Below are 20,018 nucleotides of genomic sequence, written 5' to 3'. Positions count from 1 at the left end.
AGCTCGACATCGACATCGACATCGACACCTCATCGAACCCCAGTCGGCGCAGCGCCCATTGAAGGCCGGCATCATGGGCAATCCAACACCATCGCGCGCCTTCCGCTCCCTATGCGCCTCGTGCCGCTCGTCGGCCGCTTCTGCCCCGCTCGCTCCCAACCGCTCCTTCTCAAGCTCCGCTCGCCGTCTCGCCAAATACAAGACCCTCGACACCACTCTCGCCAATGTCAACTCGAACTTCCGGCAAGCATCAATGTCTCCTTATGGTAGCATTATTCCCAGGAGGGAAGGCGAGCCTGTAAACCTGACCGAAACTGATTGGCCAGCCGAAAACCGACACCACCTCCACGTCTACTCGCACAAGCACAACACGCACATCACGCTCACGAAACCGAACCGTGATTCCCTAATATCTGTCTCATGCGGAAACATTGGGTTTAGAAAGGCTGGAAGGGGGACATACGATGCGGCGTACCAGCTTGCGGCCTTCGTCATGAGCAGGATCAAGGATAAGGGGTTGCTTCAAGGTACCGACAAACTTGAGCCTATCAAGGAGCTAGAGCTTGTATACCGGGGATTCGGACAAGGCAGAGAAGCGGTCACGAAGGCGATCCTGGGAAGCGAAGGAAAGGACATACGGCCTTTGATCAAGAAGCTGTCGGATTCGACGCGACTAAAGTTTGGCGGCACAAGAAGCAAGAAACCAAGGAGATTGGGCTAAGCAGACGGTATGTTGGGCAGTCGAGGCGGTTAGTCCCATCGAGGAGCTCTGTGTATATATTATGGCAACCAGGAGCATGGCCTGTGGTAACATTTGCATTGTGCACGTAGAAACCACACGCATTCGGGATCGAGGGAACTCAGAGACAGTCATGTTATTCGTCTGGGCAATGGGGCTCTCTCCGCTGGAGGAATCTCCCGATTGCTGGTGTCTTTGACGAGCCTGGGTGCATGATTTCTGGCCGAGTGCCGCGGATGCCCTCTTGCGCCTCTTTGCTCACTTCCAGCGCCAGCACCAAGTATCCCCGCCGCTTGCTCGCCCCACCCTTCCTCCTCCTCGGAACTCGGAAGGCGCCGTCTCTGGTCGTGCCGGAGCATAGACGATCTTTCGTCTTCAAAGTCCTCGTCAAGGAGCTCTCCATCCGCAGTATCATGATCCGGTGGCTCAATCCATTCCCGCGGTACAACGCATGGGAGAGCTACGCCTATGCTAGCGGCGCGATTGAGCCAGCCCGGGGCGGGGCGGCCGGTGAGTTTCTCGCACAGGTACGAGGTGAAGTGGTTGCAGTTTTTGGTTAGGAGATTGTACGAGGTTCCGATAAACTGTTGCGAGGCCTAGCACTGTCAGCGTGATCGGGCATTCCGGGAGGCGGGTGTTCCTACTTCGTGGATAATCGCGGTCAGCTCTTCTTCTGGCCGGAATGAAAAGCCATGGAGGATCGCCTGTCTGAAGGTGCCGCCTGGTGGTTCTTGCCCGGGCTTTGTCCAGTACACACCCGTCATTCCACGCTGATCATGGCCTCCATATGCGTATTCCCGGTCGCCAATGACCACCCCGGAGTGCAGGAGAGAGCTTCCTATTGCCCATAGCACTGTAGACACTTTGCCTGGGGGAAGGAGGTCGTAAACATGAATCTTGATCTCTGTCTTTTGCAGCGAGAGCGTGCTTCGGTGGTTTGCGGAGCTCTTGCGCGACGGTTTGGGCCGACTAGACGAGGACATTGTGGATGTGATAACGCGATGAAGGGCGGTGGAGCTTCTAATCGAGGTAAAATGTATACGGCGGTATGTTGCCTAGTTGGGGAGGGCTGGTCCTAGGACCATTGAGCGCCGCCAACGGCGAAGGCAGCCAGAATGCGGTAGGAGAGGAAGAAGGATATACGGGGAGCGAAAGACGGGACCAGCCCTGCAGAGGGGTATAGTACAAGACGACGGGTGAGGTGGGAGATGAGGCGGAGAGAGACGCCGTCTGCGTCTGCGTCGCGGTTCGTGGTCGAATCGTGCTGCGTCACGGCCACGCCTTCCGCGTTCGGCCGTATCACGTGAGCAGCGGGGAGCTTGTGGAAAATTGGCCTGCAGCAACACCAGGCCCTGCAGCCCACGCCCACGCACGCAAGGCACCACAGAGGAGAGAGGCTGCGAAGTCATCTCTCTGCAACCCCTCCACCACCACGCCCCCCGCCAGGCCCCTCGCCCTTTCCTTCTCTTCTGTGATACCCGCTTTTTCCCGACCAGCAGCAAGTACTGCTCTCGAATTTTCTGCCACACTCCACTCTGCACTATTCTCGCCTTCATTTCGCAGCATCCTCACAACAATCCGCACATACGCGAAATCCAAGAAGATGGCTCCGAAGAAGCCTGTCCAAGAGGAAAAACTCCTCCTCGGCAGGCCGGGCAACAACCTCAAGAGCGGCATCGTGAGTGAGAGCCCTCGCTCGCCGCCGATTGCCTCGTTCTCACATTAACAGTAGTCGTCAGGTTGGGCTTGCGAATGTCGGTAAATCAACGCTGTTCCAGGCAATCACCAAGTGCCATCTCGGTAACCCTGCCGTAAGTCGCGTGCCCCTGTTGGTCCCTTCCTTGCGCTCACCACCATAGAATTTCCCGTATGCCACCATTGACCCCGAAGAGGCCCGCGTCATTGTGCCCGACGAGCGGTTCGACTGGCTGGTAGAGCACTACAAGCCCAAGTCGGTCGTGCCTGCCAATTTGACCGTCTACGACATTGCTGGTCTCACAAAAGGCGCGTCAACTGGCGCTGGTCTGGGAAACGCTTTCCTTTCGCATATTCGAGCTGTCGATGCCATCTTCCAGGTTGTCCGATGCTTCGACGACGCCGAGATCATTCACGTCGAGGGCGACGTGGACCCCGTCCGCGACCTGAACATCATCAGCGAGGAATTGCGCCTCAAGGATATCGAGTTCGTCGAGAAAGCTCATGAGAGGCTCGTCAAGGAAACTAGGAGAGGCGGCCAGAGCCTGGAGATGAGGAAGTTGAAGGAGGAGCAGGCCACCGTAGAAAAGATCCTTGACATGCTCAAGAATGGCAAGGACGTGCGGAGGGGCAACTGGACACCGAAGGAGGTACGTATTCCAATTTTCTCGCCACATTGTCTCCATTTGCAAGATGACAAAGAGCGATTGCTCTATAATCCCAGCTCTTTGATAGCCTCTTTAACGCAGAGGTCACTTGAAAAGACGTCCAACTCTGACAAAACTCCTCATCGTTCCTTGAACGTGTGCTGCTAAACATGGCGACTTATACTGACTGTCCCCAAGGTCGAAGTCATCAATCCCCTCTTCCTCCTCACCGCCAAGCCTGTCGTCTATCTCGTCAACCTCAGCGAGAGGGACTACATCCGCCAGAAGAACAAGCACCTCCCCAAGATTGCCCAATGGGTCAAGGAAAACACGGAGGGTGACCCTATCATCCCAGTTTCCGTTTCTCTCGAAGAGCGTCTGGGAGCCATTACCGAAGAGGAGGCCGCCGAGGAATGCAAGAAGCTCGGCACCAAGTCCGCGCTGCCCAAGATCATTGTCACCATGCGTAAAGCTCTCAATCTCGGCAGCTTTTTCACAACTGGTGCAGACGAGGTCAGGCAATGGACGATACGAAATGGTACCAAGGCCCCGCAGGCTGCTGGAGTCATTCACGGCGATTTCGAGAAGACGTTCATTCAGGCGATCGTGTATAACTACAACGTGTTGAAAGAGGAGGGTGACGAGGCAGGTGTCAAGGCGAAGGGCAAGGTCATGACCAAGGGCAAGGACTACGTGGTCGAGGATGGTGACATTTTGCTCATCAAGGCCGGTGCTGCGAAGGGTTAAGAGACGAAGAGTTTCCTTGGGCAATAGAGGCTTGCATGTTTTAGTGATTCATTGGAATTTTGGGGGCTAGGTATCTCGCCTGCGGATCTGGACGTGCTTCATAGGCCAAAAACTGGCAGCTCTGACTTGCATGTCTGAATAAACTCTCCATAACAGTTCGACGTTGCCCTATCTCGCTCTCTTCTTCTCCGGCGCTAGCATCCAGCTATTCCCGCAAACGCAATGCTTCGCAACGCCCATCAACCAAGAAACGTGATGATTCGCATAGCCTGGCAATCCCATCGTCACATCCTCCATGTACGCACCACACCTGACACACTTCCTCAGTTGCTGTTTCCTCTTCTTTCCGTCCTCCACGGCACCTCCCATACCCATGCTCAAGCTCTGCATGCTGTCACTCCTATTCCGATTCCCCTGCTGCGCCGCCGCACTCGCAGCACCCGTGGGATGCGACTGCGCACCCGTACCGCGTATAATCATCTTCTGGCACACGTCGACGACGTGCGTGTCGAACCACTCGGCCGCGCGCCGCGACTCCTGAAAGCCGAGCCATGTTGTGTCGAAGAACATAATCTTCGCCATGTCGACTTTGTCGGCCAAGCATCCGTTCTGCTGGTTTTCGTTGAACAGAGTGTCGGTTACGAGGCGGCGTGCGGCAGGCACGAGGACGTCCGGGATGCGGCCGAGAACGAGTTCGCGCTCGTGGAGGTTGCGCAGCGCGGCCTGCTCCTCGGGTTTGCCAGAGACGCAGCGCTTGTAGCAGTTTCGAACGAGGTGCTGTGCTTCGGAGACGAGGTGCTCGAAGTGCCGCCAGTCGAGAGGCGTTTCACTGAGGGCTTGGTGTAGCGGATAGTATAGTTTGCGCATTTCGGGTGGTGGGTTCCCATTGATATAGGTGAAGGATGTGCGCATTACCCATTGGATCGGCTGGGCCCAGAGCTTCATCATCATTCTAGGAAAAGAGGAGAGGAGGACGAGGAGGGCGGGTTTGTTGAGCTCGTGTATTTTCGCTTCGAGAGCTTCGCGCGTGATGCCGTTGGGATTTTGGGCGGCGAAGGTCTTGATTTCGTGACCGATCGCGAGCAACTCGTCGATCATGTACACCATGAAGTGCATGATCCAGCGGCATATGCCGATGAATTGAGGGACGACTTCGGGACGTAGCGGGTTTTTCTCGATCTGGCCGTGCATGCGCGCGATGGTGGTGAGGATCTGGGTGACGTATTTTATGTTCAGGGTGATCCACGACATTTTGCTGGTGAGCGATCTGTTGACGCTTCCATGGAGGCCGAGGAGGTGAATCGAGGAGAGGGTCTTGACGAAGAAGGGGGAGCGGCCCAGGAGTATGAGGTGGTTGTTGGACTGGTCGTCGATGCCGCAGTCGATGTTGACGTTGAGGCCTTCGAACATAAGTTTGATGAAGGTGCTTTTGCGCGCCTCGGAGATATCGCCCATGGTAGAGAAGATGTCGTCACTGCAGAAGTATTGGTTTGCGGCGGTAGCGGTTTGGAGGATGAGAGCTGCGATGGCGGCGGAGTGGCGGGCATCATCGTCGTCGGTGGCGAGCGTTCCATAGGTGTATTCCATAGAGCGTACTTTAATGCTACCTTCTTGCTGCATGCAGGCTGCTACGCAGTAGTTGGGGGATAGGGCGACGTGGAGAGAGGGTTCTAAGGTTGTGAAAGAGAACCCGGCTTGAGGAAGCGAGGATACAGTGTCGGTGTTGTAGTCAGGAGCAATGACTGCCATAGTGGAGCGCTTTCGGAATTCGATCGTTCCGTCGCTGTAGCAATACGCCAGCAGCATATGGTACCATAGTGGCACAAATGATAGGATGACCGAGTGCGTCATGGTATCAGGCTGTCTTCTCAAAAGCCACACACCCCGCGCGGGCACAGAGCTTATGCTCTTCTTTTTGGACGTAACTTTGTCGAGGCTAGTATGCAGCTGATTCTGCTGCATGTGCTGCGCTTCCCATCTTACGACAATGCTGAAGGGATCCTGGGCGGGATGCGTTTGGTCGACTGAGACCACATTTGGAGGAGTGGAGAAGATAGCCTGGATTGTCGGTAATGACCCGTCGTTCTGCTCTGGAGTGACCGGCAAAAAGTCGAGGTGGGTGAGTTGAGCTGGCACTCTAACTCTTGACTCCGAGCCACCGTTCAGATCGCTGTTTATCATAGCAGGGAAGCAATTGTCTTCTACCATGAGCTCAGACACCTGCAGTTCCGGCTTTTCGTATTGTTTCGGTGGCTGCTGGCCATGTTTTTGGGGTGGAATGCTCCAATGCGCGTCCACCTGATAGAGACGCAGTCGGCCCGACACATCGTACGCTGCCAGCACCAAGGTGTTATCTGTAAGAGTGAGTACTTGAGCGCTGGATCTGGTGGGGTTGCGTACCATTGTTCGAGGCAAAGGCGGCATGCGTGAATGTCTCTCTGGTCGAGATCTTCGGCCCTAGCTGAGCAGTCACCTCTTGCCAGCTGCTGTCGGGCTGCTGAAAGCGTAGCTTGAGATCGCCATGCCGCTTGAGGTAGATCAACGAAGCTTTTCCTTCGGCGGGGTGATGCATGTCGTTGAATGAATGCGAGGTGATGTGGAATTTCCACTTCTCTCCCTCTCTGTTCGCGGACCATGCGATGTGATTCTGTCCCCATGAGCCGAAGTCTATCCGCAATGGATGATGCTGCACATACCTTTTGCTCGTATGGGAGTATGGCCAGCCAGTGCATGCCCACTACAGCGTCCATCTCAGCATCTGGCTGAGCGAGGTCTGCTCTCATGAACGTCATCCGATCGAGCGCCATGGCGCAGGAAAACACCATCACGTGTCCAGCTGCATCCATGACAGCGAGGTCATTTCCCAGATGGCTCCAGGAAATATGCACAAAAGGGAACTCATCCTGTCCGTGCGGCACCTCTACTGGAGTGTCCTTTCCCAGGTCCCATTTGCCCGTGGATTCATCTCGTGAGAACACCCTCAGATTGACCGAGTAGCCGTCTGGGGTGATGTAGGCCACGCATCCATTCTTTGACCATGCGATCTTCCTGTTGGGATTAGCCTAGCGTCCTCGGTTGGCGGGTTCCCTCGAATGAGGTCCGCCGTAAAAGGAACAGAGAAGGATTGCGCGACAGCGAAAGAGCTATATATTCACAGGAAGGGCGACATACGAACAACATCCGCTTGCGCTCAGCTCGTCTAATCTCCTCGCAAGGCCTTTTACGGGTGGCGCATGGATGGCATTTATGCTAGGCAAGGCGACCTGTTCCGAATCTCCGAAGAGATCGTCGACATCCATGTTGTTGTAGCTTTGGTCGTCCATGATCATAGGCATTACCCGGGCAAATTTGATAAGAGTAGTCGACGGTTCGCTGAGCGGGTGAAATGATAGGCGGAATCTGGCAAGATAGTCAGCAACATGCAGAAGAAAGAAAAGATGGCTAGGGGAAGCCGGGTATCATGGGTTGTGCTGGAAGGAAGGGGAAAATGTGAGAGATGTCGAGCCTCACAGGGATCGGCAGCAAGCGAGGGGCGCTAAGCTCGAGCTAGCGCAGCCTCGCCTTGGCGCTTGGCGTTCCACGTTCGCGCCAGACTCGTGCACCCAACACCCGTAGACTATTGTAGCTATTGTACGGAGGAGTATCGACAGAACGTTCACTCGCGCTCTGCGAGATTTGGCGCCGAGAATACCGTGGAGCACGGCTCGACACTGTCTTCTCGGGCAACAGCTGCCAGCTCGCCTTGGCTCACGCGGCAGACTTCACTGCGCCGGCGGCCAGGAGGATTGATTGGACTCCGCTAGACACCTCTCGTAGAGTCTTCTTCTATTCCGAGAATCGCACCTGGAGCTCCAAAAGTCTCTGCGGCGGCAGTCTATGCGAAGACACCAACGTTGTTTACGTGCATCGGTTGTTGTGGTCCGCCCTGGCCTTGGCATTCGACGGGGTCAGGGCCGACCGCCTTCCCGCGCGGCACCTCATCATTCACGACCTCCAACCTCCTCATTTCCCGTCATCGCTCCATCGCGCAAGCGCGTCCGCCCTCCACGCGCGCCTCCCCCTATAAAACCGCCGCAGTGTCACCACCGACACCAATGAGTTAGCAACCGCGACCCTTTTTTCCGCCCTCGACGACTGGGCGCAGCTGCGACGTGTGGTGCCCCCAGTCAGGCCGAACGGGGTCAATTCTAAGCGCTGCTCCACCTCGCTCTCGCCGTACACCCAAAATTATCGATTACACCACCACACTCTTCTGTCACTACCTCGGACATCGTTTGCGCCTGCCAGAAAGCGCCCGTGACGGCCTTCAGCACCTCCAGGCCTCCTCGGAATCCACGCCAGCCACGGCACTACTGGGTCGCTCTTTCCACGCTCACCATGAGTTGGACAGCACAGGAGCCGAGCTCCCCACTGAGCTCTGTTCCTCCTTCCTCTTCACCTTCTATCGCCTCCGACCTGACCGAGCTCTCCGACTCTGAGCTCTCCGATCTGTCGCACGCGCTTGGCTCACGCCGCCCATATCCTTCGCCATCATCCTCCAACCGCTCCTCCGCCAAGGCGTCACCCGCGCCCGAGAACATCGCCTCCCCCATGTCCAGGTATGTAGCTCGCGGTACGCACACGAGCACGCCCTGGTTCTCTTGTTCAGACTGTAGAGAGCCACTCGTGATGGCCTTCAACGGGCAAAGACTAGGGACAAGGCGGGGCGTCGCTCCTTTCCATGCATCTGCTAACCTGCATCCCAGCAACGACGGCGATGACCGGCCCCGCAAGAAGCGGAAGCTTACAGGCCCGAAGGAGCGCACCACAGACCGCCTCGACCTAAGGAGAGACCTCACAGATGCCGATAAGCCTCAGCTGGACCGCCTTTTGAAGACGCTCCACAAGAAGCGGAAAATTGTCGTAATCGCGGGTGCAGGCATCTCCGTGTCTGCTGGCATTCCCGACTTCCGTTCGTCTACCGGCTTGTTCAGGTCGCTCCGCAAGGAGCACAAGCGCATATCTTCCGGGAAGGATCTGTTTGACGCATCCGTCTACCAGGATGACTCCTCGACATCATCCTTTCACGACATGGTTCGAACATTATCCCAGAAGACCAAGAATGCGCGACCTACTGCTTTTCATCATCTCCTTGCGACCTTGGCACACGAGGGACGACTGTTGCGTCTGTATACCCAGAATGTCGATGGTATTGACACCTCGCTTCCGCCCTTGAAGACAGAGGTTCCCCTTCCGAAGAAGAATCCCTGGCCCAAGACAGTACAGCTACACGGAGGTCTCGACCATATGGTTTGTTCTAAGTGTAACGCTCTCTCCGAGTTTGACGCAGATCAATTCAACGGCCCCGTCCCACCCGCATGTCCAAATTGCTTGGAGAACGACTCTGTCCGCCGTGTGGCCGAGAAGCGAAGTCATGGAATCGGACGGCTCCGACCTCGCATGGTTTTGTACAACGAACACAATCCTGATGATGAAGCTATTGGATCCTGTGTGAGTTCAGACCTGCGCACACGGCCTGACGCGATCATTGTTGCTGGCACAACGTTGAAGGTTCCGGGAGTGCGACGGATCACGCGGGAGATGTGTGCAACTGTACGAGATCGTCGGGACGGCGTGACCATCTGGATTAACAACGATTCGGAGCCCGTAAGCGGCGAACTGGCGAACATCTGGGATCTAGTCGTCCAAGGCCCTTGCGACGAAGTTGCCCGTCATGCCGCGATGCGAAGATGGGACGATCCTATCGTCTACAAAGAAGTCACCGATGACGAGCTAAGTAAGACCAAGGAGAAGCAAAAGGCAGAGGTTGTGGTTGGAACTCCTAAGAAGATCTCGCAACTCCAAGGCTCTCTACCAACACCTGTGCAGAGTCCACGGATGGGTCCGCGGCCCGTGATCAAGGAAGAGCCAAACGAGCAGCCGTCTACACCATCAAAGAAGGGGACAAAGAGGAAGCCTGAGGACGCACGGCCCAACGCCTTCGAGAAGTTGACTGTGAAGCCGTCTCCTAAAGTGCCTGCGAAACGTGCTCAAGTTCAGCCAAAGAAAACCACGGGTGCACAGAGCAGAGCGAAGAACCCGAAAAAGAACACGAAGCAGGATAACAATACCATCACTAACACGTACAAAGCCACCAAGAATTCTTCTTCACGTCCGCGGCCCAGCATGAAGGTCAACACCAAGCAGGACACCGAGTTCATCCATTACGATGGCCCCCAGACCGTCTCTGCACCTTCGGCTGAGAACATGGACACTATCCATGTGGGCCGAAAAGTCGCTCCGATTACTCCGAAGAAGAGGCCCGAGCGAATAACTGGTATCAAGGCGGAGTATAGAACCATGATACCGATATCCACCTCCGATCCCCGAAACAACCATTCTCCTCAGCGTCCGGAGGTTGAAAGCTTCACGCCAGTCAAGCCTCGTACTCCGAGTCAGCAGCTTCATGACGAACAGGCATTCTCCCGCTATACGCCCCCAACGAACGAATCTCGCCCCTCTTCCGCGAGCTCAGATATCAAAACTATGAAGGTGTCTGGTTTCCTTAACTAGCCTCGTCCGTTCCTGGTCACACTGCATTTCTGGGCATTAGAAGATGGCATTTTCTGTAGCATGCGCTGCAAACGGCGGCGATTGTATGTCGAATGCATAGACGGCGTTCATAGGTCAAGAGGACTTCGGTCCTATGTAGGATAGGGGCCTCGTTGCTCTATTCTCACTACTGATCTTCTTTCTACTGCATGATACCCGGGGAGCGCCCTGGTCACATATAGGCAGACTAGGCGCTTTGGGTTCTATGAACCTAGGTTCTATTGAGGCGACCGTGGGCTATGGGAATCCCAATATGTTGCCTATTAATGGAACTCGACTGGCTTACTCAAGAAGAATACTCGTTTTATGTGACTATGGAATGTGAAACGGGCTATGGCACGGGTGTCGTGAACATCCATGGATGCAGCCGAGGGTGCGCGCCATTCCTAAAACGGACTAGAACGCTTAGCTACTTCTTTCGCCACCCAACGCTTCACCCTTCCTACAGTCCCCAACCAGCCGAACTTGGAAAAGCAACAATCACGTATTGTCTCTCTTACAATCATCCCCTTCGGGTGCTGTTACTGGCTAGCCTTGCGCCTCGCGTAACGTGTTGCCGTCAACCCGGGTCGCGCTTTCGTCGTTCTGTCACGGCACCGACTAGACCACCCCGTTGGCTGTGTTTTATCAATTCTACGAAGGCTCTGCGCACTTAGTCGGAGCTGAGTAGCTCATGAATGGCATCGCCGCTTACCGTCCGGAATCTGACCCCAGCTCCGATTGTATTGAAACGGGTCGAACGGTTTGAAGACCCCAATACACGACAGTCGAAAGCTTCAGCATTTCCTTTTACCTCAAATGATACCAAGTCTCTAGCGCCGTCGGCGCCTAGGCTAAGCAAACATGCGCAGACGTTTAAGCATCAAGATCTAGAGATCACCTTATCGCCGTTCGAATCATATACGCTGCAAAGTAATAACGAAGAGCATGTCGGAACGGGTGTATCAACGCTCTCAACTACTGCGCTGCGCATTACCGTCGAGAGCTCCGGAGGCGAGCGTTATCGTATTGAGGCGAATCCGGCATACACCCAGAAAGCCTCCCAGGCGTTTATGGCTTTGACGCCTAACCCGTCTACCGGCTACACCGCTCTTTTCCATCCAGCGAAGCCAGGCGGACACATGACTATTTATGCAAATCATTTACATGAATTCTCGAAGTGGATGGCTGCATTGCCGCCCACACTCCCCTTGTCGGGGCTCAGCATACCGGGAACGCACAACTCGCATGCGTACTATCGCGCATTACCTTCAGTCCGATGCCAGGTTGTCTCAGTGAAATCGCAGTTGGAGAATGGAATACGGTTCCTCGATATTAGGGTCCAGCCCGCTCACGCCACAGATACCACCAAGAAAGACCTATATCTTGTGCATGGAGCGTTTCCAATTAGTCTCACCGGGACGAAGTACCTCGAGCCGGTTCTGAGAAGCTGCTACGAGTTTTTGGAGGAGAATCCGAGCGAGGCTGTCCTGATATCGCTCAAGCGGGAAGGTGTCGGCAGTTCGTCGGACGAGCACCTCGCTGAGATTCTGGAAAAACATTACATCTCTCCGAACAAGGACAAATGGCACATCGGCACCAGAGTCCCGTACCTTGGGGAGGTCCGTGGCAAGCTCGTTCTAGTTCGTCGATATGAAATCCGGGAACCATCCTCACAGAGCAAGGGCTGCGGTCTCGACGCGACGGATTGGCCGCATAATAGCACGCACGCCATCCACGGCCCGTTCTACGTCCAAGATTGGTGCGAGGTCATGCATCCTTCAGACATCTCAAACAAACTACAATACAGCAACGAACATCTCGTCCGATCAGCAGAATGTACGGCCTTCATCCCTGGCGTCAATACGGACGAAACGAATCCTATTCCTCCGGGACCGCTGTACCTCAACTTCTTATCTGGGAGTAACTTCTGGAGGATGGGCACCTGGCCAGAGAAGATTGCTAAGATCGTGAACAGAGGGATTGAAGAGTGGATCTGCATGGGACACCATCTGGAAGACCCGTTGACGTCGCCGAGAGAACCCGGACGGCCAAGCGTTGAGAGCGCTGAGTCGGAGAGCGGTCAAAGAGGAGGCCTGCTTCGAAGATCCAAGGAGGGCGATGGCGGTACTGGAGTCGTCATTATGGATATGGTTGGTGATGGTAGAGATTGGGATCTGGTCAAGTTGATTGTGGGGATGAACATGGGTGTGCAGCTAAAGATGCGAGAGCCTGGCAACACGGCTGCTGAAAGATGAGCGTGTATGGAGGATGTCATCGATTCGGGCCGTGCGCATGGCGACATGCGGGCCTCCTGGGCAAACAACCGTACTTTTTCTCAAAACCTCATATATATTTCTTCCTGCTTCGACACTACAACTACTCGTCAAGAAAAGAAACAAAGCGATTTTACCCGACCCACCTTGCATTGATAGCCACCTGCCTTGACCTACGCACGCTCAAATGGACGATAGGAAACGTTTCTTAATGCTGATACGAAAGGCTACTGCTGGAAGAGCTGCGGGGACAACGGGGAGTGGAGTAGTGCTAGACGGCGAAGAAGCAGAGGTCGCGGAGACTGGTATAGGTGCAACGGTTGTGGATTGCGGGATGGGTGGGCATGCTTGTGGCGTGGGTTGTGCGAGGTGTGGGTGCTAGTATTCGTGTTGGTGGAGGTATTGGATTGTTCACCACAGACTCGGATTGACATTGGCGGTAAACGACGCGAGGTATATTGTCCTACACCTATACAGGAACCATGTTCAGCATCAGTTAAATTTACACCGTTATATATTACAGCTGTTGCCCATTCACTTACCTAACAACCTTCTTGACCCCCTCTTTAACCTCTTTCATCTCCTCTTTCACAATAGCACCAACATCCAGAGTCTTCTCATCCACCTTGGCCCTCTCCTGCACACCTTCCGCCCCAGCCGTAGCCCTCCTCTGATGCCATCCCGTCGCCCTCAAATAACCCGCAACGCTCATCCCGACAAGCATACCTCCAAAATGACTCGCATGATCCATGTTTCCCCTCGCTCCCTTCCTCATCGCAGACATTATCTCCGCTACCACAAAGGCGGCGAAGAGGAATTTGGGGTAGAAACCAACTTCCTTATCCTTCAACAACGGAATCTTGATGTGGTCTTGTTCGGTGAGGAGGCAGTACAGTGCGGATATCCCCCAGATGGCTGCAGACGCGCCGACGGAGTGCGAGGTGATGCTTCCGCGACCTAAGTTCGCCCAATACAGTGAGAATAGCGTTCCGATAGCACCTGCAGAGACGTATGTGCCGCAGAATATGCCGCGGTCTACGAGGTCGTGGCATACGGGGCCGACGAGCGCTAACATCATCATGTTGCCGAGCAGATGCTCGTATTGTACGTGCGAGAATACGTTCGTAACAGCTTGTATGGCGCGAGGGTAGCCGGGCACGTGCATAAAGTAACGCGTCATGAAAGGCCAGAGGGGTGTCCATCGCCAGGCAATGCAGATGAAGGCATTAGCGGCGACGAGGGCGACGATGGTTGCCGTGGTTGGGGAGAGGTCAGGCCAGAGGCGATATTCAGGGGATGGGGGCACGTAGTAGTGAGCGAAGGCAAACGAGAGGAGGCAAACGACCAGGACGAAGGCGGACATGGGATAGAGGCGTTGGGTCTATCGCTGGTCAGCATTGCGGATGTCGCTCGAAGTGTAAATGTCTTACCAGTGTAGTCTCAGAGAGCATCTCCGCCTCGTCTTTGAAAGGCGTTTCCGCTTTCTTCTGATAGTACTCCATCTCCTCTTTCCTCCGAGTGACCTGCTCCCGTCCGAAAATATCGATATATGTAGTTTGCCCCGGCTTCATTAGCTGTGTCCCGGTCGGGGTGCGCACCCATTCCCCTGTCGCCAGCTTTGCCTCATCCTCCTTTTCTCTCTTCTCTTTCTCCTCGGCCTTCTTCGTTATCTCTTCTAACCTCTTCCTCCGTTTCTCCTCGATGTTGCGCTCAAACTGCGAAGGTCCAACGTGCAGCATACCAATCCTCTCTCCCTCCTGCTGCTGCTGCGCCAATTCCCTTTCCTCTTTCTCCTTCTTCTGCTGCTCTCGGAATGCCCTTGCGGGGTCCTTGTATTTCGACTCGTTCTCGGGGTCCGCTAGCCAGAGCTCGTATGCTATCCGGTTCGCTTCCTTCTCGGCCCATTCCTCCGCGGCGCGTGCTTCGTCTATGGGGAACTTTTCGCGCAGCCAGTCCAAGCCCTTTGTCGCGAGCTCGCGGTTGACATGGGAGTATTGCTTCCCTAAGTTGTCGACCCCATAGTCGGCGAGGGAGCCGGATGTCCGACGGTGGTGTAAGATGCGTAGGACATTGTTGCCATCGGCGGGGGCGACTCTAGGCCCAAATATTGCTCTTACGGTTGCATCGTCTACTGGACCTTTGGGCAGAGGCCCTATCCGTACTGTGCGTTTCCTCTGTGGGAGGGATTGCGGAGGGGGGGATGGCTCGGCCGGGGGCTTGTGGACTTTCGCGGCGTATTGAGTTGACGTGGAGAAGGGCCGGGGCAACGAAGGGCAGCCATGCGGTTGGAGTATGGAAAGTATCGGAGATGGAGAGCTTGAAGCCAAGCATGCGTGTTGAGAACAGTAGCGTCGCGCAAATGCAAGCGTCACCGTACTCCACTGGTGGGTGATGCGCGTCGCGGGACGCAGCGCCATTGGGAGGGCATTGCTCATGGTGATGATGCAAGCGAGATCAGGGGAGCGATTGAGCGCTGAAGAGCGCTGTTGTATTCACGAACAGGCCATGCACACAAAAGACGCCTGGCCTGACAAGAGGGAACCTTGGAAGTCATGAAGGGCCGTTCGCAAAAAGTTCGGCAGGTCGGAGGTGCACAGACCCGTCGGTTAGCCCTATGAGCATTCACCAGAAGCTTCCCCGCCAAAGGCGCCCGACCTATGCAACACCACCAAACGCTGCCTCACCAGCCCGATTCCTGTCTCTCAACCCTCGCACCCACCGCGCCGCCTTCCCCGCCGCTCTACTGACGCCCCACCTGCTTCCTCCAAAGCCGTATTCTGCGCCGCTGTTATCCACCATCCAGCTCAGCACGCCGCCCTCCTCCTTCCAGATCTGGTCGACCGTCATCTCTTCCCGTGACTCTGCCGCCCCAACAACCGAAGCCATGTCCGGCGACTCCCTTCCCATAACCGCAGAGCGCTTTGCAAAGGCGCTAGCTGACCTCTCGCTGTCCTCGCTGTATCTCAAAGTCGCGGAGCTGGAGAATAGCATTGCGCACTTGCAGAAGAGTAATGGGGAGCTGCAGGAGTTTGTGCGGCAGGAGGAGGACAAGGAGTGCTATGAGGCGATTTTGGAGAATAGAGATGTTATTCGCAGAATGGAGGAGAGGATTGAGTTGGTGAAGAGGGAAGTGACGGAGGTTCGCGGGCTCCCGTTTAAACCGCGGGGCGAGGAGAAGAGTGCGCCTGTTGATGCGGAGAGCAGGACGAATGGAGCGACGAATGGGACTGCCGAGATGGCAGGTGCTGCTGCGCGAAATGGTACGAACGCCAGCAATGGAACAACTCACGGACAGCAAGCCGGAAATGCAGCAGAAGAGGAAGAGGGCGTCTTCCTCTGAGGAAGCTGCACCTATATCAACCTCCCTTACCTCACCGCATCATGCCTCACATCACTCAACAAACACCCTCGAGGACCGATCCTCGAATAGGAAGCCTACCATGTACAGGGTACACTAAAGTATCTCAATCTATTTTGCAGCGACGCTGACTTGTCACAGCGCTCGTCCAATATGATTGTGCTACGGCGCAGCTACGCTGAGTATGTTTCGGAAACCGAGTCTAACATCAGCACCAGCCCGCTGGAACATCACCATTTACCCATAGCTGTTTGAGAACGTCAAGCGCCAAAATATTGGAACACCACCACTTAGCGAGAAGATATTGGAAGCATTGCTTATGCAGATCCCCGCAAAGTAGACCACGTTGATTTTCGGGCGGTCGTCGGCGTGTCTCAAGGCTGTCAGCAATGTGGAGGTGGCAACGAGGGGAAAGGCCCTTATTGGTAGCCATCATGCGAGAAAACAGTGTCGCCAAAAATGTACAATTTGGGTGCAGCTCTTTCCGCTTACTTGAAGTTTTAAAGAGCAATGCACAAGAATATCTTGATCCACCACCTGTCCAGTAGTACAGCCCAAGCCCAAACTTCAAGGCCCAACCTATTCCACCCCAACGCCTTTGCTGGAGAACCTACTATCTACCCTAGAGAGACCGCAAACAAAAATGAACCATCTCCTTTCGCCCGCTCCTCGGAAAGCCTATTCGAATGCGCTCAAATCCAAGGGCACACTGCTTCCTCTGCCAGCCCTGTACCTCTTGGGCCCGCCGGCAAAGTCCCTCGGCTTGGGGAACTGTGATTCATCCTGGAACCTCCATCGCAGATCGTGAATTGGGACGATTTTACCCTTGTGATGGCCTGCACCTGGACTCGTTGGCCCGCTTTTCAATCCCGAGCCACCGTTCGTCAACGTGTACGAACTTGGGTCTAGCATAGACCGCATCGGTGCTTGCGTAGCTGGGCGGCTTGGCGCAGACATTGGGGGTGGGGGTGGTGCCGACGCACTAGGTGCAAATGGAGGCGGAGATCCTGGAGGTGGCGGCGGAGGGGCAGCAGGAGATGCGCGACCGAAAGCGTTTCGTGCAGCCTGTTCGGCCAGCGAAGGTGTGGGGCCACTAATGGAAGTCTTAGGCGCTGGAGGAGCCGGTGCTGATGGCGGTTTCGGTGGGGTACTACTATAGCGATATGGGTCGTATTCATCGTCATCAACCTGAGCCTTTGGTGTAGGAGGTCCGGGAGGCGGTGGAGGTGGTGTTGAGCGAGCTGGAGGCGCTCGAGGAGCTGCCGCTGGTGGGGGAGGTGGCGCCGACGGAGCTGAAGGCGGCGGTGGAGGAGGAGCTGACGGCGTATGTGCTGGGGGAGGTGGTGGTGGTGGAGCCGGCGGAGCGGATCCCGGGACAGGAGGTGCTCGTGCGGGTGACGCTGGAGGCGGAGGCGCAAATCCCGACGGCTTGCGGAAGGCCGGAGGAGGTATGTGCGGCTTCTTTCCTGGCGGGGGAGGCTTTGGTTTTGATCCTATATCAGGCATCGAATGTGTCGAGACCATGGACGAAGGTCGGAGATTGTTTCTCAGGGCCGCAATAGACGGATTAGGCGGGGGGCGACCTCCAGGAATAGGCGGCGCTGCTCCTCGTGGCTTCGGCGCTGCTACTCTAGGTAGCTTGGGCGCTGAGCCTCGTGAAGTCTCCGGATCCGAGAGATATGGAGAGTTGCTGTCTGCGCCTGTATTTACGCCGCCCGCCTTCCTCAGCTTCGGTATTCCACCCGCGAACAACCCTCCCAGCTGCGGGGCTCCGCTTGACATTCCAGCATCTCTTGCTCCATCTCCCCCAGTATCACTGTTACTTCGCGCCCGGTTCCCGGGTACTGGCGGTGCGAGGCCTGGCGGTGCTGGTGCTTTTCCCATGCCAGGAATTGGCGGGGCGCCCCCGATCGGTGGTCCACTTGGGCCGTCTGATACCTTTCCAACCTGCGGCGCGGATCGATCGTTGATTTGCGTGACCTTCTTCAGCCTCGCGCCCTTGTTGATGTCTGATAGAAGTGCTCCCTGTGCCGTGTTAGCCCGCTCTGCAGCGTGCCGAGACGCATGCAATCGAGGTCTTCGGCACCCTCCCGCAAAGGTATGACGTACTCTCCCTGCTCCTCCGCTCACCCTACCTCCAGGTGCTTTTCCAGGCGCTTTCCCGGGCATCGGCGGGGGGGGTGGTGGCCCTCCAGCGCCTCGACCCATGGGGGGCATGGGCGGTGGAGGCGGAGGTGGAGCGGGCATGGTGCCGTGTGAGGTCCCTCAGTGAATTAAACGCTCCTTCTCTTCCCTTGATATACTCCGTTCTGTTGCCTGCGGCGCGCGTGTGGTTGTGCAGTGTCGGAGAGCGGGTCCCTCTTTGAGATTCGATCAGGTCTGAGCGCCAAGGCCAGCCCGACTGAGCCACCAGGGCTTCGTCACTCCGACTTCACCGCAACCATCGAACAGCTCACTGCGCCATGAAAGCCAGCACGCTTCCGTTCCGAGCGCGATCGCGGCCCGTCTGCCAATTGTGCGACTACATATTACGCGGGCCCGCATACCGCCGTTCGTTCATCGCCGCGTCGACTTTCAAGGCACCCACGATACGGCGGCAAGGCGCGAGACAGCATGGCGTACTCGAACGGATGCCTGCGCGGAGCATTACGACGACTCAAAGAGCGCAAGAGCTGGAGCCTGAGGTAGAGGATAGCCAGCTATGGTCCGACAAGATAGCTGCCTTGAAGACGAAGCTGGCAAAGGTGGAATGTCACATCAAGTGGATTTACTCCTCACCCCGGGTGGAGTCAGAGGCCGCTGTGCTCGAGGCGCTCGATGGCCTAGAGTCGATCGCGCGGCAAGCAATCGCCATTCGATCACGGCAGCCACCGCCGGTGAAGATGAATATCAGACAAAGCTCAGCGGGTGCAATACTGTCGCTAGGTCGAGAAGAAGAAGCCGGCATTGAAAACGGCAATGTGACTTCCAGTAAGCCGAGCTCGTGGCCATCCTCCATCGACGAGCTCCCGTCACCCTCGTACATCTCCAGTCTGGCCCGAGACCTCCTCAAGCACCCGAAAGTGTTCATTTCGCCCAACGTTCTGGCCGCATATATCCACCTCCAGCGCCGCCTCGCTCTCCCACGCGCGATCCCCGAAATCCTATATCTCTACGCCAATAAGCCGGTGCCCGAACTTGGCTCATCACCACCCAAGTTCTCGAAACCATCACCCAAGGCCGCAAAACAGGCTGTCCCCGCCGATCTGGCAGAGGAGGCATTGACAGCCGCTATCGAAGCGAAGGACCTGCCTTTGGCACTAGACGTTGTGCAGATGACGTACTGCACCCCGGCATGGCGGAAGCATAGGATATTGACCAAACTCGGCGTTCCCGGAACTGTGGCGGCCATTACTCCGTTGGCGTTGTACATGATCGCCCAGGAGATGTCCGTATACAGCGGCTTCATTGACCCTTGGACCTTCAAGATGTACGCATTTGCCGGACTTCTAACCTACGTTGGCTGCACTGGGACGCTTGGGTTCGTCGCGCTAACAACGCACAACGACCACTTCGACAGAGTGGTTTGGCGGCCGGGTATGCCGTTGCTGGATCGATACCTGAGGGAAGATGAGCGCGCAGCCTTGGATCGGATCGCGTGCGCTTGGGGCTTCAAAGAAACATGGAGACGAGGCGATGAGGAAGGTGAGGAGTGGGAGGGGCTAAGAGAATGGATATTGCTCCGAGGCATGGTCCTCGACAAGCCGGATTTGATGGAGGGCATGAACGCGTAGGTGCCGTGCCAGGGCAGTACTCGGTGACAAAAGAAACTGCGCCACAGAAGATGTACTGTACGCGTGAGGACCAATACCTGGATGGATTGGTAGTCGCCTGCTCTCGGTCGGGTTGTCACGATATAGCAATCTACTTTGTATCATATCCACAGCTATGTGCAGGTGCATTTTCCCCGACTAAGGCTCGTGGCCCGAACGAGGGCCGGCCGCGAC

General features: G+C 56.0%; 11 protein-coding genes across 11 annotated transcripts; 7 read left to right on the top strand and 4 right to left on the bottom strand.

The window, feature by feature from the left end:
- Window positions 1-73: 73 nt before the first annotated feature.
- On the top strand, window positions 74-721 carry BU26DRAFT_442575 (translational machinery component; the record flags this gene model as incomplete). The annotated part of the gene is made up of 1 exon (XM_033824509.1): window positions 74-721. One exon carries the CDS (start codon window positions 74-76, stop codon window positions 719-721), a length of 648 nt encoding a protein of 215 aa, XP_033675477.1.
- Window positions 722-870: 149 nt separating this feature from the next.
- On the bottom strand, window positions 871-1,722 carry BU26DRAFT_572659 (DUF862-domain-containing protein; the record flags this gene model as incomplete). The annotated part of the gene is made up of 2 exons (XM_033834256.1): window positions 871-1,335; window positions 1,384-1,722. The coding sequence occupies 2 exons, from the start codon at window positions 1,720-1,722 to the stop codon at window positions 871-873; spliced, it is 804 nt and encodes a 267-aa protein (XP_033675476.1).
- A 620-nt stretch (window positions 1,723-2,342) lies between these two features.
- Window positions 2,343-3,828, top strand: BU26DRAFT_442481 (GTP-binding protein-like protein YchF; the record flags this gene model as incomplete). Its single annotated transcript, XM_033824505.1, has 4 exons — window positions 2,343-2,417; window positions 2,479-2,550; window positions 2,599-3,084; window positions 3,280-3,828. The coding sequence occupies 4 exons, from the start codon at window positions 2,343-2,345 to the stop codon at window positions 3,826-3,828; spliced, it is 1,182 nt and encodes a 393-aa protein (XP_033675475.1).
- A 57-nt stretch (window positions 3,829-3,885) lies between these two features.
- Window positions 3,886-7,326, bottom strand: BU26DRAFT_525934 (uncharacterized protein). The gene is made up of 4 exons (XM_033830624.1): window positions 7,000-7,326; window positions 6,525-6,876; window positions 6,229-6,475; window positions 3,886-6,182 (listed from the first exon to the last, which is right to left on the bottom strand). The coding sequence occupies exons 1-4, from the start codon at window positions 7,161-7,163 to the stop codon at window positions 3,997-3,999; spliced, it is 2,949 nt and encodes a 982-aa protein (XP_033675474.1). The 5' UTR covers window positions 7,164-7,326; the 3' UTR covers window positions 3,886-3,996.
- Window positions 7,327-7,822: 496 nt separating this feature from the next.
- Window positions 7,823-10,721, top strand: BU26DRAFT_611571 (DHS-like NAD/FAD-binding domain-containing protein). Its single transcript, XM_033836073.1, has 2 exons — window positions 7,823-8,426; window positions 8,574-10,721. The coding sequence occupies exons 1-2, from the start codon at window positions 8,206-8,208 to the stop codon at window positions 10,378-10,380; spliced, it is 2,028 nt and encodes a 675-aa protein (XP_033675473.1). The 5' UTR covers window positions 7,823-8,205; the 3' UTR covers window positions 10,381-10,721.
- Window positions 10,722-10,805: 84 nt separating this feature from the next.
- BU26DRAFT_525932 (1-phosphatidylinositol phosphodiesterase precursor) lies at window positions 10,806-12,970 on the top strand. The gene has a single exon (XM_033830623.1). The coding sequence runs from the start codon at window positions 11,097-11,099 to the stop codon at window positions 12,654-12,656; it is 1,560 nt and encodes a 519-aa protein (XP_033675472.1). The 5' UTR covers window positions 10,806-11,096; the 3' UTR covers window positions 12,657-12,970.
- BU26DRAFT_525931 (uncharacterized protein) lies at window positions 12,746-13,298 on the top strand. The gene is made up of 2 exons (XM_033830622.1): window positions 12,746-13,143; window positions 13,217-13,298. Exon 1 carries the CDS (start codon window positions 12,862-12,864, stop codon window positions 13,054-13,056), a length of 195 nt encoding a protein of 64 aa, XP_033675471.1. The 5' UTR covers window positions 12,746-12,861; the 3' UTR covers window positions 13,057-13,143; window positions 13,217-13,298.
- BU26DRAFT_205960 (uncharacterized protein) lies at window positions 12,935-15,198 on the bottom strand. The gene is made up of 2 exons (XM_033820592.1): window positions 14,105-15,198; window positions 12,935-14,055 (listed from the first exon to the last, which is right to left on the bottom strand). Exons 1-2 carry the CDS (start codon window positions 15,107-15,109, stop codon window positions 13,213-13,215), a joined length of 1,848 nt encoding a protein of 615 aa, XP_033675470.1. The 5' UTR covers window positions 15,110-15,198; the 3' UTR covers window positions 12,935-13,212.
- Window positions 15,199-15,558: 360 nt separating this feature from the next.
- BU26DRAFT_442433 (uncharacterized protein) lies at window positions 15,559-16,014 on the top strand (the record flags this gene model as incomplete). The annotated part of the gene is made up of 1 exon (XM_033824503.1): window positions 15,559-16,014. One exon carries the CDS (start codon window positions 15,559-15,561, stop codon window positions 16,012-16,014), a length of 456 nt encoding a protein of 151 aa, XP_033675469.1.
- Window positions 16,015-16,710: 696 nt separating this feature from the next.
- On the bottom strand, window positions 16,711-18,279 carry BU26DRAFT_556774 (uncharacterized protein; the record flags this gene model as incomplete). Its single annotated transcript, XM_033832399.1, has 1 exon — window positions 16,711-18,279. The coding sequence occupies one exon, from the start codon at window positions 18,277-18,279 to the stop codon at window positions 16,711-16,713; it is 1,569 nt and encodes a 522-aa protein (XP_033675468.1).
- Window positions 18,280-18,494: 215 nt separating this feature from the next.
- Window positions 18,495-19,805, top strand: BU26DRAFT_442470 (uncharacterized protein; the record flags this gene model as incomplete). The annotated part of the gene is made up of 1 exon (XM_033824504.1): window positions 18,495-19,805. One exon carries the CDS (start codon window positions 18,495-18,497, stop codon window positions 19,803-19,805), a length of 1,311 nt encoding a protein of 436 aa, XP_033675467.1.
- Between the last annotated feature and the right edge of the window lie 213 nt (window positions 19,806-20,018).

Source organism: Trematosphaeria pertusa (assembly GCF_010094035.1).
Source record: "Trematosphaeria pertusa strain CBS 122368 unplaced genomic scaffold BU26scaffold_29, whole genome shotgun sequence".
NCBI classification, from domain to species: domain Eukaryota; kingdom Fungi; phylum Ascomycota; class Dothideomycetes; order Pleosporales; family Trematosphaeriaceae; genus Trematosphaeria; species Trematosphaeria pertusa.
This window is presented reverse-complemented; position numbering and strand designations above follow the sequence as displayed.